The 19,640-nt window shown below is 35.0% G+C and overlaps 1 protein-coding gene across 1 annotated transcript; it reads right to left on the reverse strand.

The window, feature by feature from the left end:
- Nucleotides 1-13,851: 13,851 nt before the first annotated feature.
- On the reverse strand, nt 13,852-15,811 carry LOC140874606 (small ribosomal subunit protein uS19). Its single transcript, XM_073277923.1, has 4 exons — nt 15,700-15,811; nt 15,472-15,617; nt 15,093-15,150; nt 13,852-14,313 (listed from the first exon to the last, which is right to left on the reverse strand). The coding sequence occupies exons 1-4, from the start codon at nt 15,700-15,702 to the stop codon at nt 14,065-14,067; spliced, it is 456 nt and encodes a 151-aa protein (XP_073134024.1). The 5' UTR covers nt 15,703-15,811; the 3' UTR covers nt 13,852-14,064.
- Between the last annotated feature and the right edge of the window lie 3,829 nt (nt 15,812-19,640).

Raw genomic sequence — 19,640 nt, forward strand, 5'->3', positions numbered from 1 at the left:
TTGCTCGCCCTCGAGCAAGAAATGCAAAAACACTATGCAAAAAAAAAACATAAGTGAGAACGAATCATGAATGTGCACAGCCTCCGAGAAGTTCAATCACAAAAACAAAATCACCGACATGCTCTCAACTTTTCATAATACACCTTCGGTTTAACGTGAACGTGTGTGTGTAAAATGTCATTCCAGTTTCATACAACTTAGACCGAATTCGTTTCAAAACTGCTTGGCGACCTATAACAAATCAGTGCAAGTTTTACTCTTCAAGTGCCCTTTCCTTCCAAGGACCTCTAGACTAAACCCACCTCCCTTGAGATAATGAATTACACACCTCCGGATTTTGCACCCGGTATTGCTTTAGCCCCAATAATTACCCGCTAACTTAGCTATAACTCGCTAGGATACGAAAATTCATTCTATTTTTTCTTTCTAATACCCTCATCTATAGCCCGAATGGAGCATCAATCCTATTTAATCCGCATACTTAGCCTTAAATTTAATCTTTTATAGGATTTTAATCCTTTCAAGGCCCGGATGGAATTGTATATAAATTTTTTTTTTCTAGGTGCGCCCAAGATCATTAGTGTAAACTAGAGCCTCATCAAAATTCATAGAACACAATCAAGATCCACAAACCACCTATTGTCGTGCAATGGTAAAACAGATAGAAACTTCCTCAAATCTTTCGCTACAATTCACTGGTCTAACACAAGTGCTTATAAATATTCACGGTTCAACCTATGGTTTTTCATGTCAAGTCAAGAGCAAAATTTTTCAAAAAACCAATTTTTCAAATAAACTTCATCATCATTGGCTATTATGACTCATCCTACCCATGCAAGACTAAACAAACAACAACAAAAACAAACTAGATTCAAACAAACACAAAACATGACAGCTGCAACACAAACATAACTAACAACTCAATAAACTAGTCTACCCCCCATACTTATCCAAAGCATTGCCCTCAATGCTTCAGAATAATGAACAGAATGCATAACAAACATACAAATGCAAAGATGAATAAAAACACAATGAGAACAAAAATAGCACTCCCCTGGTTTTCGATTCATCATCTTCCTTCTTGACAGTATCAGCTGGAACAACAACAGCACACTGTGTATATCGGCAGGCTAGGCAAACTGGAATGGGAAAGAAGTAAAAATTAAATAAAAAAACAAAAACCAAAAATAAAATAAAAAACAAGGGAAAGAACACTGGTTGCCTCCCAGTCAGCGCTAAGTTTATAGTCTACAGCCCGACTATGCAGAAGCAACCATCAAAAAGCGGTTTCCGCCCATAGTAAGAATCATACGACTCTAAGTATGGGTTTTGATTTCCTTCGCCCTCAAGCTTGGCGTGATATATGCAGTTTAAGCTTGTCGGTCCAACAATACTCGACATAAATTTTTTCTTTTGGAAGGAGACTCCGAATCAAGGCTGAAACTCATAGAGGATGCAATATTGTGGAGTTGGCGTCAATGGCAAGAACATATCTTCTAATGGTAGACATGTAAAGACCATTGACGAGGTCAAATCTTTTTCCTTGTATGTTTCTTCCTCCTCCACTATCACTTTTAGCTCCTCGTCACATAAAGATTATTCAAAAAATAGTTCTTCTTGCTCTGGCTCAATTACTTCATTCTCTTGGAAGATCTCAAAAATTTGTTCTCTAAGAAGCACAATCTGTTCATCCAAAAGATTCAAAGACTTGATGCGGCTTTCTAAGAACTGATTTGTCTCTGTCTGCCGTCGCACCATGTTCTCCAACTGAGCCACATGATCCTCAAAATGTCCTATATACTCTTCTTGATTTGTGGAGTTTAATTGTGGAGGATATTTGTGACTCCAACCTTGCAATGAAGGATCACAATGCCAATGGTAGTCAAAATCTGTCATATCATTTAACAAGTGCATCGCACTGTCTTCATCTCTTCTAAACAATTGACTGCCAGTGGCCAAAGCTCCAGAATCTACCCAACTTCTTGTAATCTCATCCAAACCACCATAAAAAATTTTAGTGAGGGTGTAAGTCGAAAACTGATGGCATTGAAATCTGTTCGCCAAATCATTAAATCTCCCCCAAGCAGCGTAGAAAGGCTCCAAGTATTGTTGGCCAAATCTTGTGAACACCTGTTGATGGTCCATCTCCAAGTACCTCACAAGCAAGAAAAAAATAAAATAAAAATTAAGAAATAAAAAAATGCAGGAAAAAAAATTGTCTAGTCTCAAACAAATAATCTATCCTAATATTAACTAAACAGTCCCCGACAACGGCGCTAAAAACTTGACCGGCTAAATCGGTGTGATATAAATCTACTGGCAAGCGTACCAGGTCAAGTAATAGTAAAATGGACAGAGAGACCAAGTATCGATCCCACAGGGACTGCAGTCAATTCTCAAGAATTAATTATTTACCTTAATCTAGATAAAATCATAAAAAGCAATTTGATTTAAATAAAATAAGAATTTATAATAAAAACTTCTGAAGAAATAAGAATTCAAATAGTTGAAAAGAAAATTTAATTAAAACGAGACAACCAAGACACACGTAGGTACCGAACAAATCATGTAACATGTACCGATTCAGGATTCAGATTTAATCTTAGATTACGGGAATTCTTCTAACTTGTTCAAAGGTCTATTTCTAGAACAATCAAACCTATTCAAATATTGATGGATTAAACTTTCGTAATTATAATCAAATTTGAATGCATTAAATATTTGTAAAAATTCAATTTACTCCCAAACCGTACTCTGAAACCGAATTCTATTTCTAGTCGGTTTTACAATACGTTGATTATCAAAGTGATCGAAATCAATACCTCCTCTATCGACTTGGAATCGATTAACATACAAGCAAACAATTGATCAGACTATTCACAAGACAAATATAAATATGACAATAAATAAAATAAAATCAAGTCTGAAAAAATTCCAAACAAACATCCAAGTTTTCTACATGAATTTGTTCGGCCCAATCACACCGTCTTGGTTGAAAACAAACTACTCAATAATTGAGAACAATAGTCAAACAAAAATTAAGAAAGAAAAGAAGAAAAGAAGAAAAACTCTGATGGAGCGTCTTCAGTCTCCACGCCCGTAGCCGCCTCTCGCCTCTTGTCTGTGTTCTCTGCGTGTTGGAACCCTTAATCTGATGAATAAATTGGTATTTAAGTGTCCAAGGATCTCTAAAAGATAGCCTCCTTTTCGACCAAGAGTTTCCAAATATATGGAATCTGCACGCCACGCTCGCTCGAGCGAGCACAGGTCTTGCTCGAGTGAGCAACTCTCTGTCCAAATATATTTTTTTTCAGTCCAGGTCTCGCTCGCTCGAGCGAGCATAGACTCTCGCTCGAGCGAGTCAATTTTTCTGCTCCACGCGACAATTTTGAAAAAATTCATATCTTGAGATCTAGCCGTCAGATCGAGCTGAAATTTGGAGAGCAGCTTCAAAACATCTTGAAATTTATTCTGAACGGTGAAGATTGGATTTGGATCTTTCAAAAATTAAATTTGATTTTTCGACCAAAGCTGCTTCGTAATTAGTGCTTCACAAATCTATTTTCCTACAAACTTAATACCCAACGAGTGAAATACACACACATGAACTAAAACACACAAAAACACATAAAAATAATATGAATGCACATAAAATAGACATAAAAATATCACAAACTAATGCATAAAAAATGCACTTATCATCGATCCTCGCAGAAGGGCCCCAACAGACAAATGGAGCCATAGTGACTTCCTTTGCAAGAACTACTTTATGAATGGGATTGACAATGTGTTATACAATGCGTATAGTAAAGTAAAAATTATAAAGAAATTATGGGAGATGTGTAGTGACTCATCCCGAATCACTTACTAAACAATTTTTAATAGCATGCAATTAACTTAATAAAATTGAATCAGATAAATAGTGGAAACTAAAACATAGTTAGTAAAACACAATCGAAAGAAACATTTAAATACCAAATATTTTACAATCATATCGAATCAAGTACTAAAAACCCAACAGAAAACTATGGACCATGTACGCTCGTCACTCTTGACAGTGGTGCTTCTACTATCTTAGCGACCACTCCAGCCGGGTCCATCCAACCTAAGGTCTGCCTTGTGGAATGGGGTGTCCAAAAACAAAACCGAGAATGTGGGCGATGAAAATTCTCTATACGAAAGTATGAGTGCATGAATGCAAGTGTACATGATACCAATGATCAAGATCAAGAACTCTGCTCAGTCAGGTGGCGCCATAGCATGTAGCACTTTGTGACGTCGCATGAGGAGGTGACTCTCACAAATTAAAATATGTGTGCAATGATGACATGAATCCGTACCAATGGATCTAACAATCCACTCAAAGAAGAAGGGGTTGAGCAACCCCACTACGGGCTATCTCAAGAAGGTAAGATCAACAACACCTCCTTGGACTAGTCTGTCACACAGGGCTTGCCTAGTGTGGTTTACTTGGCTAATATAGTTTGCAGGCTATTGCATTAGTCCGGCGGTTTACCCAGTGCGCATCAAAGGTAGCGACTTCGGATTTTCACGTCACAAAAAAAAAAAGGTAAGCTCAACATGATGTGTATGCAGCATAATAACTGTCACATAAGATATGCACATAAAAAAACATGTCATATAAAATGAAACACATAGAACATGCATACTCAACTAGGATATTTCGGATAGTACTTTTGTACCTCAAACAAGCAACCTAGATGCACTGGGTCGAGGTCCAAGCCTATAATCAAGCGAATACCATATCACTAATACTTTATTAATAGTCTTAACTAGACTAATAACTATTCTCAAAATCTAATAAAGTTCTATACTTATACATACATCCGTCGAAAGCCCGTTGTCGAAGGCCCCACAACTTAGGCACAGCTCCGCTATGACTCCGTAAGCGTCTTGCTACCGTCCGGCCTTCGAGAAGACAATTAGAAGAACTCAAAATATATAATACACACAGCAAAACAAATCAAACACACTTAGAATGATAAATTCAAGGGCAATTTATAGACGGAGTTCGAAAGCTCAGAAACCTAGTTCGGAAGGTCTGATCTTACATGTTGTGCCATGTTTCCGAACGATGGACTTCGGAAGCTCCAATCAGCACTTCAGATGTTTTTATTACATTCATGAAATGAAGTGTCAGTTGCATCTTGACACTAAGTGGACAGCTTCCTTCGGAGGCTCCGATCCCACCTTCGGTAGCTCCGATCTTCCACGTGTTTGTGCACTTTTGACAACTTATTTGTGTGTATGGCCTAACACACTTCAGAAGGTCCAATCTAATTTCGGATGTTCCGAACTCACCCTCTACTTCCAAACTAAACATTGATCAGTTTGGTGCTTCCGAACTTACTTCAGAGGGTCCAATGCTTAGTTTTTTATTTCTGAACTATTTAATCTCTTTGTTAGTTTAAATAATGTTTCTTAAATAATTTTTTTTACTATTTAATCTCATATAACGGAACTAGGGTTACTAAAAGATGCTTGAAAATAGATACAAAAAGTATTTCGATCTTAAAATTCTCATTGTGGGACGTTTCATAGACTTAAAGATGGCAAATTCCAAATATATAGTGAGTCAAGTGCAATAATTACAATTACTACTGCATGAGATTCATGCGGAGAGGATGCGTCTAAGAGAGTCCTTTCAAGTTGTCACACTGGTCGAGAAAATCCCTTTTTGTGGAAGGATTTCAAAAAATACTTGAAGCACGAGAGAAAAGAAATGAAATTCGAATATTTGATCACAAAAGTGAGGATTGAGGATATAATCGTGATACTGTGAACAAGATGGTTTCAAAAGTTAACATTGTGGAGTCAAGTAACAAAGGGACGAAAAAAATGTATGAATGGGAAAACAACCACCAAAGAATTAGAAGAAGTTCAAGGGAAACAGTTAGAACTGCCGAAAAATAAACCATATGGAAAAATATTGCATGCGCCCAAAAAAAGAAAAGAAACAAGCAAATATGGTTCAAGAAAGATCGATACCTTTTGATTTTTCTGATCTTGACTTCACTACAGTTGTTTTGTAGATGAATCTGGTGGACAAACCAAATGAATGGTGGCTTGATACGGGTACTACCCCCCCACATATGCTCTGACAAAGATATGTTTTCCGCATACAATCCAAATTCTGGGAGGAAATTTTCATGAGAAACTTTTCTTGGTCAGACATTGTTGGAATCAGAAAGGTGGTGTTCAAGATGACTTCGGGCATGGAAGTGAGACTCGTGGATATGCTTCATGTGCATGAAATAATAAAGAATCTTGTTTCAGGTTCATCTTCGGTCAAACATGGGTTTAGCTTGTATTTGAGTCTAATGAGTTTTTATAGATAAATAATGGTCATTTCGTTGGAAAGGGGTATCTAGATGAGAGCCTCTTTAATTTGAATGCAATTGCGGTTCACCGCAACTTTGATGGTAATGACATTAAAGATTTTATTTACTTGCTTGAGTGTTTTATTTGCGGCATGCTTGTTTAAGACATGTAAATTTTATTACTCTGCGACATTAATTTGGATTTATTTTCTAAGTACAACATTGATCCCACACATAAATGTGAAGTTTGTGTTGAACTGAAAATAACTGAAACGTCTTTCCATTATATTGAAAGATGTACAAATCCTCTAAAACTGATTTACTCCGATATTTGTGCCTTAAAGTTTGTAAAAACAAAATGAGGGAAGAAGAACTATATAAGGTTCATTGATGACTATACGAGTTACTGTTATGTATATCTTTTGAGTAGTAAAGATGAAACACTTGATGGGTTCAAAACCTATAGAATCGAAGTTGAAAATCAACTTGGTAAGCGAATAAAAGGTATTCGCAGTGATAGATGAGGAGTATATGAAGCTCCTTTTGATGAGTTTTGTTCATCCTTGGGAATTATACATCAAACTAATGCTTCATATTAGCCTCAATCTAATGTGATATTTGTTGAAATTAAGAATCGAACTCTGAAATAAATGATGAACGCAATGTTGATAAGTTTGGGCTTATTCCAAAACTTATTGAGGGAAGCAATATTATCGGCTAATCACATACTGAACAAAATTCTTCACAAGAAAAATGAAAAATCGCCATATGAATTGTGTAAAGGTCACAAACCTTCCTACAAGTACCTGAAAGTGTGGGGTGCTTGGTCAAAGCTGAAATACAAAAGCCAAAGCAAGTGAGAATATGACCAAAGACGATCGAATGTATATTCATTTTTATGAAGATAACAGTAGTGCCTATAGATTTATATTGCACAATTCTGAAAATTATGAAATGAATGCATGCATGACAATTGAGTTAAGAAATGTTTTTTCAAAATATATTTCATCTTCAAGAAAGGAAAGAAGTAAGTTCCAACAAGAGATCTTTAGAAACGGATAATGAAGGTTCTATACCACAAGAAGAATCTAGACGAAGTAAAAGAGCTTGAAATGTAAAATATTTTGGTCCAAATTTTCTCACTTACATGCTGAAAAATGAACCAAATACCTTAAAATATGCATTGTCTAGCCATGAAGTACCATATTAAAAAGAATCCATGAATGCTGAAATGGATTCCATTATGAAGAATCATAATTGAGAATTGGTGGATCTTCCACCAGCAAAGGCGTTGTGATGCAAAAGGGTCCTGAAAAAAAATTATAAAGTCGATGGAACAGTCGAAAAAATATAAGGCTAGATTGGTGGCTAAAGGATATAGATAAAAGAAAGGTCATGAATTTTTCGATACATATTTATCAGTATCAAGAATAACTTACATGGTGTACTCATTGCAATTTCATCATTGCATAACGTTGATATACACCAAATGGATATCAAATCGCAATTCCTGAATAAGATGAGCTTTATATGGATCAACCCAAAGGATTTATCATTCGGGGTAAATATAATAATGTGTGCCAACTCGTTAAGTCTTTATGTGGGCTAAAGCAAGAACCTAAGCAATGATATGAAAATTTTGACAAAGCTATGTTGTCAAATGGATTTAAGATTAACGAGTGTAACAAATATATCTACATTAGGGGAAGAAGATATTCTTATGTGATAGTATGTCTATATGTGGATGACATGCTAATAATGGAAAGTCATCAAGATATATAAATGCAACAGAAAAAATATTGACAAAACATTTGATATGAAGGATTTGGGTGTCTCTAATGTCATATTAGAGATTAGAATCTCTAGGACTTCAGAGGCAATCTTCATTTCTCAGTCTCATTATGTTGAGAATGTTTTGAAAAATTTTAATGCATATGATTGTTCTCTTGTAAATATGTCTCTTGATATGAGTTTTCACTCGAGTAAGAATCATGGAGAATCAATTTCTCTATTGAAATACTCTAGCATTATTTGAAGTCTTATGTACATCATGAATTGTACACGACAGGATATTGCTTATGTAGTAATAAGCTGAGTCAATTCATGCGTAATCCAAAAGGTTCATTGGAAGACTTTGACAAGGGTTAGATATTTAAGGCACACATTAGAGTATGGTTTGCACTATACTAAATAGCCTGAGGTACTAGAGGGATATACTGATGCAAATTGAATTTTTTACACGAAAGACTATAAATCCACTAGTGGTTATGTATTTAGCATTGATAGTGGTGCAGTATCTTGGAGGTCATAAAAACAAATATCCATGATGGAATCTGAGTTAACAGAACTTGATAAAGCCGCAGAAGAAGCATATTGGCTTCGTAAATTTCTAGAGGACATTCCTTGTTGGTCAAATCTAGTGCCTGCAATTATGATACATTGTGACAGTCAAACGACAATTTCAATGGCACAAAATAGTATAAATAAATGATAAGTCTCTAAATATTTATTGAAAAAACAATACCGTGCGACAGTTGATCTAAAATGGAGTTATCATAATTTATTGTGTCAAATCAAAAGATAACTTAGCGAATCTGCTTACAAAAGCATTGAATAGTGATCGATTATATAGCTTGTCAAGAAGAATGTGATTAAAATCTACAAAATAAAGCTCTCATAGATATAACCCAATATTATTGATTGGAGATCCCAAAATCTTGGTTGAGACAACTAAATTATGAGAACTTGAGCAAACACTCAGGATTTTTCTCCAACTCATTCCTAAAACGAAAAGTGTTGTAGTCTACCAAAGTAGTGAGGTAATGTTTGAAATTTTAATGGTTCTTGCTTGGAAAAGATCAAGTCTGGTAGAATACTCTTAAAAAAAACCACCTATGTAAGTGTGAGGATGAGCAGCCTCAAAGAAACACTTGTGAAGCCAAGAGATATTTCATGGCCATAATGGACACAACCGAAAAACAACATAGAAATGAAGGAAAGTTGTTGTATATATATTGTTATCTGGTTTTAAACAAACCGCCAAGAAGTTCAAGACATCATGTTCACTTTGTGTCCTAGTAAATTTGATAGTATTCTACCGAGTAAGATTCAAAGTCACAAACTACCTCTCCTGGTGCAATAGCTTTCCCTGTAAACTCTCTTTCGACATCATGTGCATTCATGAATTAATTTCATTCATGTGGAGAATTTTGAAATTTTTATAGGCCTAAAGAATTGAAATTAAGCAAACGGACTTGAAAAACTCGAAGAAAACAAAGAAACTCAGCTAAGAACTTTTTGAGAATGGGCGACAGCCCGATCCAGCAATATCGACTGTCGTTCCAACTGAACAACACTACCAGCTTTCGGGTCAGGAGGGAAACTTTTATTATCCTTTTCCCTGGCGCAACTGGGCTAGTCCCCCCTCCCCTGAATGAAAAAGTATTGGGGGCCAAAATACGACGAGAGTTTCGAACAATAGAAATATGAATATTCAATGGGTCACCAACCAATGGTTGGAAAAGACTCCTACCTTCACTTCATAAGGAGCTGCCTGGAAATTCTAGGATTCAGGGGGGCTGTATAGGATTCCCAGTTACCGTGGTCAACACAGGGGCGCCTAAAAGGAGGCACCCCTATGCCCCCTTTAGTGCAGGCACACCCATAAGTGGAACCCCTGTGCTCACGCTTCTGTCCAGAATTTTTCCGGACAAAGCATGCAGCGCGGGGACACCTTAGGCGCTGATTCACGGAAAGGTGACGTATTTTCGAGTTATCTGGATCCAAATGACATCTCTTGAGGGTTCTAGACAGTGTTTTGAACAAAGAGATACATCACATTAAAATTGTCCTTGCAGACAAAAAACTTAAACATGAGAATTGAACATACTTTTAAACATAAATTCTCATATTTTTAAATGAATTCTCTGCTTTCAAGTTGCTTCTCTTTCTTCTTTCTACCAAAGAGAGTTTACTTCATTTTTGTGTTAAGAAACTTGTTATATATTGTGTTATTATCACAAGTTGAAGTTGTTGTATCTTGGGAGAAGATTATCGCATTCCATCAGCACCAATATCGGGACAAAATATTCTTAAGAAAATAGTATCCAAAAACTAGAATCAACTTGTTGAATATGAAATTTGTGTTATGATTGCAATTGTTTGTTTTATATGGAGTAAACAACGTAAAAAATATGCATCGAAAAAATAAAAATAAGGACACGAGATTTTTAGCGTAGTTCTGTCAAAAGACCTACGTCTACGATGCCACGCCCAGATTTCAAATGATTTCACAAAAGTTCCAATGTGTTGCAACTAAATAAAGACCTAATCAAAAACCAAAAACTCCTTTTTGTTCATGACGCCTTAATGAAGACATAATTGGACTTGTCAAAATCACTCTTATTAAAATGATGAGACATTTGAAAATTTTAATACTTTAATGTAATGTATACTTTTTCTCATTGCAAATAATGTTCTTTTAATTTTATTTCTAATACAAATAAGGGAAAACATATGTTGTGCTTGTTGGACGTAAACATGACAGAAGCACATAATGAAGTTGAATAAATTTAGTGGCGCTTCACACAAATCATATTAATCAGGGAAGAGGCAGAGAAAGCTTATGATGCATTTATGAAGAAACAAAAACAGTCTGCAACTGCTTCATTTTCTTTTCGTGACAACAGTTCTCCGACTTCAACTTCATGTTCAAGTACTAAAACCCGAATAATCTGAAAAATAGCTAAGCTATTGCATGCTCAATTTGAATTAGCATGTGAGAATCGTGATTGCAGCAAGATTTGCGAAGATGTATGGAGAGATGGAACCAATATTGGAATCCTTGCATTTGTGAGGATGATGAACTTGTTATTGCTACTACTCTTTTGTATTATTGGTTAATGTTGTTCTAAGAAATGGATATGTTTGTTGTTTTGAAATATTTTAATTTTAAATTTTCATGTCATGCATTTTGACATCTCTAATGTGTGGATTAAATTCATTTTGAGAATTTCTTTTGCACATATGTCCAATGAGTTTAAGAATTTCCAGTTAATTATTTTTAATCATTTAGTTAGGATGAACACTTTTTTTTTGCTTGTAGACTTGTTATTATGTTAACTTTCTCGCTTGCTTTTCCAATAAATTCTAGCGTACTAACCAGTGGAGGAACTGCAAGAAACATCAATGTATGTGGGACATTTTCTCTCACTAATCTTTGAGGTGCAGTGGTCTAGAAGTATTATGTTAGTTATTTTATGATCTAAATATTGGAATGATATAATTTATGTTTGGTAAAAAAAAAGATGGTACTATAACCCACATCATGGGTTGCAGTTCCGATTGTTGAATTTGTATGTCCATTGGTTCATTTTAGCTGATGGTAGGCATTTGAAACATGAGTTATGTATATCTTAAAATATTTAAATTATAGTATTTGTATCGGATACCATGCTGAATGGGTGGATGATATATTATATTCTATGAATATTTCAAAATGAGTTTAATTTGAATCCAAGCACTCATATGATGTTCTTTGTCTATTTCTGACTTACGGAACTGCCAAGCATCAAGAAAAAGCAGAAATGGAAGCAAGTAAAATCTACTTCATCACCAAAGTCTACTTCTTCTCAGTCGTGTAATAGTGGCTAACAAAAGCCTCATGTTTGCACCAAAGTGCGCCTACCGCATGCTTGCATGCCATATCCGCCAATTTATGTTGCCTACAACCGCAAGACTTTGTTGAAAGGTCGTACACCGTGCATGTACAGTTCCTTATGATTGTTTGTTGCCTTAATTTAGAAGTGCATATCATCTGATATCATAGGAGTTAGCGTGGTAGCCTTCAAAGAAATTTTAGCTAAGGTAATTCAGTGTCCTTGGACAGTTTTTTGTATCCACTATTGGCCTTTTCGCGGTTTAACTGAATCGCAACATCAACAAATTTAAGATTGCTTCAAACATTTCGATTTTACATATTAAGAAAATCATAAATTAAGGTAATTTTTATCAAATAATACAATAAAAAGATAAATCACAGTATGCTCGATACTTTTTAGAGTATAAAACAACACTTTTCCGCGATAAATATATGGCTCGATCTCGATTAGACCCAACTTAAGTAGTAAATATATATTTTTTCGTTTAATATGTTTTCAATTTTACGTCAACGACCTCTTCAACGATAAATACATCTTGCTATAGCTGTTAGTCTTAATAAAAATATTTATTAACGAAAAATAGTTACATCTTTTACGTGTTTGATTCAAATTCTATTTTAATATTTTTTAAAATATAAATTATTATCTTTCCATATACCATCTCGTCTATGAAACCAAACTATACCTCGAAAATAACAATCACACTAAATACAAAATCAAATGCTTTCGATCTTAATTCAATTGTAGGTTTGTTTCATTAAAATGCAAAACAGATTTAAGATTCAGCTTTAGTTTGATCCATAAACTAATATCCTTCAAAGAAAACAAGCGAATTTTCAGAAATCGGATACTTTTTATTTTTTATTTGGGGACAGGTTTATAAATAGGGGTGTTAATTGATCGATTCGGTTTGATTTTCGATTTTTTATTTCAATTTTCGATTTTAGAAATATATAATTCGATACTCGGTTTGATTCCGTTATTTATTTCAGTTTTGATATCATTATTTTAATTATTATTATAAATATATTTTAAAATATAATATTTTATCATTTAAATGATTTTTTAAAAAACATTAAGATGGTATTTGCAACCTCTAAAAATAAGTGATTATGAAAATTTTCTTAACAAATTTATTAAGAGAATCTTCATAATCACTTATTTTTTGAGATTGATAATCAACAATCAATCAATTAAAAATTATTAAAAATAATTTTTTATTCACTTATGCCATCTCATAAAATAGATAATATAAACAATTATATATATATAATTATTAATTTAATAAAATTTTGAATTTTTCAAACTTAAAATAGATAATATAAACAATTATATATATATAATTATTAATATAATAAAATTTTGAATTTTTTGAACTGTTCGATTTTGCGATATATAATCCAAAATCGAATCAAATAAATTTTAGTTTTAACATTTGTATCCGAATTTCAAATTTAAGTTTTCGATTCGGTGATTGATTTTTTCGATTTTGATTTACGGTTTTTATCCGAAGTTGAACACCCCTAATTAGCAATGCCAGTAGGCCAAGAGCCCTGTGGCGGTTTCTTGGGTTTACACGTGCACACTATTAGAACAATGATGTATAGCTCGGGCAACGATAAAGATACAACCCAACTGAAATAAATTTTCAGTTGTCCAACCATTTCTGCCCAACTCGTCCCCGACCACTAAAACCCACTATCGGATTTTAGTTGTTTTTAAAAAAAAAAATTCGTATCACTAAAACCCACTACCGGATTTTAGTTGTCGAAAAAGATTTGGGATTTTAGTTGTCGAAGAAAAGTTGGGCATCATTGGTACGGCAGTTGAAAATTTCTAACCCAACTGAATATAAAAAGCATAAAGACATAACTGCAACCTCTTTCCAGAATCAAAATCTTAAACAAAGATCCACAAATATCGAATGAAAATTGAAACCAGTCTTACACGATACTAGGAAATAATATCGTTTAACCACAGATCGAACACGATACTAAGAAATAATATCGTTTAACCACGGTCCACAGAACGACCGAAGAAAATGCCATTTGAAGGAGACAAGTTTATTTAAGAGGAATGAACCTTGATGAGTGGGTGGCACCAATACCAGGTCTTCCGTGCTTCACTGGCTTGTATGAAATCGAGAATTCTGCGAGATAGTGGCCAATCATTTCAGGCTTGATTTCAACGGGGTTGAAGGTCTTGCCGTTGTACACTCCAAGGACACTTCCGATCATCTCAGGAACAATAATCATGTTTCGTAGGTGGGTTCTCACCAATGTGGGCTTCTCACCAGGTGGTGCCTCGCGTTTCTGAAGTGTTTCATGATAAATATCAGATAATACGAAATACTGAAAATGCATAACATTTTATAATTACAATTTTGCCACGAATTGCTTATATGATTATATAAAAACATAACCAGGACAGTTAACCCAACTCAAAATACTGTAGGCTCATAATAGAGCAATTAAATGAGGCCTATCAAGTGTAGCTGGGAGAAAAAAAAATGACCAGTTACCTAATTTAGTGCGCACACTGGGAATAAAACGAGGCACCAAAATTTTAAAGCAAAGAACATGACAAGGTAGGTTAATGTGATGCTCCTTATTTGCTAAATGGAAGTATCAATCAAAGGTGGCTTCCATTGAACTTAAAGGCATGAGCCAGCAAACTATGCTAGACAAGACTATTAAATATTAAAATGAATGCGAAAAGACATGACTGACAATAAACTTGTTCAAAGTAAGTTCCATTCACTTGCAAGACAGAAGACAATATGCTTGCATCTCAACGTATTTGAATTGCCAAGGTAAGTGAATAAATAAATATCCAGAAAACATCACTTTGCTTACACCTGAGAATTTTGTGGACATTCATATCACTAGAGAAAGAGCAGATTTCGTCACATATATTCATGACATGCCTCACTCCTATGTACAACTTAGTTTTTGAAATTCTACTACATAAAAGCCCAAAAGCAACACAAACAAAAGAACAATAAAACAGGGACATGAATTATTATTTCTTTTGAAGAAAACCTTAAATAGTTAATCTCCATAAAGTTCTAATGTAAAGTAGAATGACTTACAGCCTTGCGAAGTTTCTTGATCAAAGCCATGGGTTTCCTCTTCAAACCCCTCTGAAACCTACAATAAAGTTACAAAATTAAGAAGGGGTTTGTACCCAAAGTGGTACAGGTACTTGCAGTGCAAAACGGGTATGCTCATGCATGAAACTATGAATATCATGCCCCAAATCATCGGTGAGTTAAGCCTATTTCAAATTCCAATTCTAGCATATCATGAACCAGCTACAAATATGGCAGGAGCCGAGGTGTATGTGTAGTTTTAGTTTTACACAGCTTAAAGATATGTCAACCAGAGCTCACGGGTCCAAACAGCGAGCTGCTTGAACGTACATTCGATTGCCACCATATAGTAACACAATTCGCATCGAAAAGAACGTACCTTCTACGAGCACGAGCATTGAAAAGCTTCACAAGTTCATCAGTGGACATGTCAAGAAGAGCATCGAGATCGACTCCCCTAAAGCTGAACTTCTTGAACGTCCTCTTCTTGGGCTGCCCAGCCGCCACCTCCGCTTCGACATCCGCCTGCAGAAACAACAAATAATCATTAAACGCACAAGTAGAGCGAAGAATTCCGCGCGTTTTAACGACAGAGCTTGAAATTTACCATGGTTGCTTGGGAAGATTCTTCGTTGAGGCTCTCTGAAGCAACGCCGCTAGGGTTTTGAGGGAGAAACGAGTCAGTTCGATTTAAATAGTGGGCTGATTGAGACGGAAAAGATGAAATGGGCTTAATACAAAATATGATAGTTGGGCTTAAGGCATAAGCAATAAGTATAAAGCAGCCCAAACATGGATTTTTTTTAAAAAAAATATATTAAATGTAAAGATTATATACAAGATTTGAGAACTTTTAAAAACTGCTTTTATTTTTTTTTTTAGATTTTTTTTCTTTTTATTAACCTCGATCCATTATTTTTCTTTGATTGGTGCCACCTTACTTTCAGTTTATTAGAGCATCCACATGCGTCTCTCATTATAACACTCACCACCTCATCAAAAAACATGGGTTCACTGTCATATACTCATTATAACAACATATTTCTTTCGCTCAAATTTTTTTAACATTAACACTCATTATTTATGAATCTCACAGTCCACTCAATCATCTTAAAATTTTTTTATATTAAATAAATACATTTTAAATATGTTTTACAACATTTAAATTATTATTATAATTTTTAAAAATAATCTTAGTTTTTAATAAAATAATTTTATTAATTTTAAAAAATAATATTGATATTTATTTAATATATTTATTAAATAAAATAGATGTTTGAAAGAAATATCACAACAAAAGTCAAACCAGTAGAAGATTTGGCATAAGACGTGGGCGCGCTAAAATTACGAAGTTGGGAAACTAGTTAAATTTATTTAAAGTTACAATATAATTATGAAATTGAAATGAAACAATAACTTAAATTAAACCACATTTTGATGAAATTAAAAATAACATATGAAATACTAATTCACAGATTGTTGTTGTATTGCCCTCAGATATGCTCAATTAAGTCGGCGCGAAGTTTGTGATGAACTTGAGTGTCACGTAGCTCAGAATTTGTCCGAAGATAATCGTGAAATCTTCGGTTTGAGTCATGGATAGGTTGTGCGGGTTCGTCACCCTCATCATTGTACCAATTAGTCACGTGACCTCCCTCATCCTCAACAATCATGTTATGCAAAATAATTCATGCTAACATGATTTGTTTTAACTTTTTTCGATACCAATAACGAGTTGGACCTCTGACTATCACCCATCGAGATTGGAGCACCCCAAATGCCTGTTTGACATCTTTTCTTGCAGACTCTTGTCTTTTCTTAAACAACTTTTTCTTGGGATCATCTGGGCAAGGAAAAGCCTTAACGAAAGTAGTACATTCGGGATATATTATATCTGTTAGATTATAAACCTTCGTATATTCAGTGACGTTCACCGTGAAATTAATCTCCGGCACATTTCCTTGCAAGACGTTGTTGAATATGGGAGATTCATATAACACGTTAATATCATTACGTGAACCGATGACTCCAAAGATACATGTCATATCCACAAGTCATGAGACGCGACCGCTTCAAGCACGATGTTGGTGACCCATGTCCTCTTGTAAATTGACATTTCCAAGAAACTGGACAATTTTTTCATTTCCAGTGCATACAATCAAGGCTACCCAACATGCCAAGGAAGTCGTGTCTCTCATCATACATTTGAAGAAGACGTTGAACATCATCAGCATTTGGCCTTCTCAAGTACCTATAGCCAAATATTTCAACCATGTACGTATTCGCAGAACTTGAAAAGATACTTGATGGTAGTTGATTCACCAATACGTAGGTACTCGTCAGGATATTCGACGGGGACTCCATAAGCCAATTGACAAATCGCAGCCGTGCATTTTTGTAGTGGTGACAACCCTTTTCTTTGCACAACATCGTCTCTCTGTTGAAAAACACTGAATGATTCTCTAGCGCATTCACTACGCGGAGGAATAACTCTCTTCGCATTTGAAATCGTCTTCAAAATATTTCATCGTGAAACATCGGGTTTGTAGTGAAATAATCATTGACGAGCCTCTCATGTCCTGCTTCACGATTTTTTTGGATGAACTTTCTTCTCCAGCGTGTTTTGTTATGTACTTGGAAAAGTTCGGAAGGTCCGAACGAGATCGGAAGATCCAAAGTGATCAGATCGAGCGATGATGTTCGAAAGCTAGATCGAAACGTCCAAAGGTGAGATCGGAACTTCCGATCGAGTTAGGTCATGCGCACTTATGACATGTCGTTGACATTTGAACACGTAGCTGCATGCATGGGATAGAAACTTACGAAGTTTAGATCGGAGCTTCCGATCGTGGCTGTTCGAGACGTGGCCATCATGTAGATCGGAACGTCTGATCGGGAGTTTGGAATGTCTAATCTCCGCCTATAAATAGGACATCTAAGATCCATTTTCAATTGCCAATTCACTTGATTTCCCTGTCATTTATTTAGAGATTTTTGTGGTTTTCAGCCTTCTTTGGCAAGGGGCGAGCCTTGGCAAGGTGTCTCCGAAGTCGCAGCGAAGTTGTGCCCAAGTTTCTGGGCAATTGACAACAAAAAGCTAACGATGGACGAAGGTATAATCCGAGTTTCTATAAATAGTTGAGAGTATCTATTAGCTTAGTTAAGACTTTAGATAATGTTTATTTATATAATAATCTTGTTATTATAGGCTTGGACAGTAGAGCTGGTATAGCTTGTCTGATAGTATTGAGGTACGAAAATACTGTTTGAGATACTCTGATTGAGTATGCATGCATTATTTTTATGACATGATTTTATCTGCATATATTATGTCACGATATTATGCTTCATACATATTCATATTGAGCTTTTATTCTTGAGATAGCCTGTATTAAGGTATTTACCCTAAGTATTGGATGGTTGGACACGTGTATTCGTGATCAGGTCACCGATATCCACAGTAGTGTGTGTGAGCCACCTCCTGGTGCGACGACACAGAGTGTTACATAACTTGGAGCCGACTCTATTTGATCATAGTTTCTTGACCTTGAGTCTTGATACCCCATACACTTGCATTCATGCTCATATAATATTTGTATACTCATATTCTTGTACTGAGCGCAGTTCGCTCACGTCCATATTTCTGTATTTATTGGACACCCCATTCGACGGGGCAGGTATTAAGTTGGACGGGCTCAGGGCGAAATTAGTTGTAGGGTTTTGGCAGTTGTTGGGAGCTTTGGTTATTCAAGGGATTGTATCAGATCTTGTTAGTTTGGTACTGATAATCTGGTTCGATTTGGTTGTAATAATTTTGGATTTCTTTTGTTTGGGTTTGTAAAATTTTGGTGTTTTCCGCTGATAAATTCTGATTATGTTTTAATTAAGATTATTGCATTCTTAAGCTTCTTATTAGTAAGTGATCACGGTGTCCGTCACTACATAAAACTTGAGCTAAAGCTGCCAGAAGAATGAGACATTTTTTGAGTAATCATGTTTTAGAATATGTGTTTGCAAAATGGTATTAGTAGAATGAACTTCTCGTATGACAGTATGTCTATATATATTGTTCTTCTCATGCAACGACTAGTTTTCAACGACTATTTTGCAACGGCTACTATACAACGACTACTTTACAATGGTTATTTTTCGAGGAATATAATAATTGAAAATCATATTAATCGAAATGATAAATACAATAATTAAAAATCACATTAATAGGAATGAGAAATAAAATAATTAAGATTTACAAAACAACAAATAAAATAATACTAGAAATACAATAATCGAAATGAATACACATTTTAGATATTCTACCTCGACCTAATATCCTGGCACAGGCATTCATGTATGATAAGTTGCTCCTTTGTCATCTACAAGGTGTCTTGTTCAAGATTTCATACTCCTTCAACTTCAAGCGACGATTCTTAGTTTCAGATTTGGACAAGGCAATTTTTGCCTTAATCTCCTCAACTTCGAGTTGTTTTTGTTTCAGATCAACTTCGGACTTCTTTACTCTTGTATACTCAGTGAACTTTTAAAAAATAT

Source organism: Henckelia pumila, chromosome 1 (assembly GCF_033568475.1).
Source record: "Henckelia pumila isolate YLH828 chromosome 1, ASM3356847v2, whole genome shotgun sequence".
NCBI lineage: Eukaryota > Viridiplantae > Streptophyta > Magnoliopsida > Lamiales > Gesneriaceae > Henckelia > Henckelia pumila.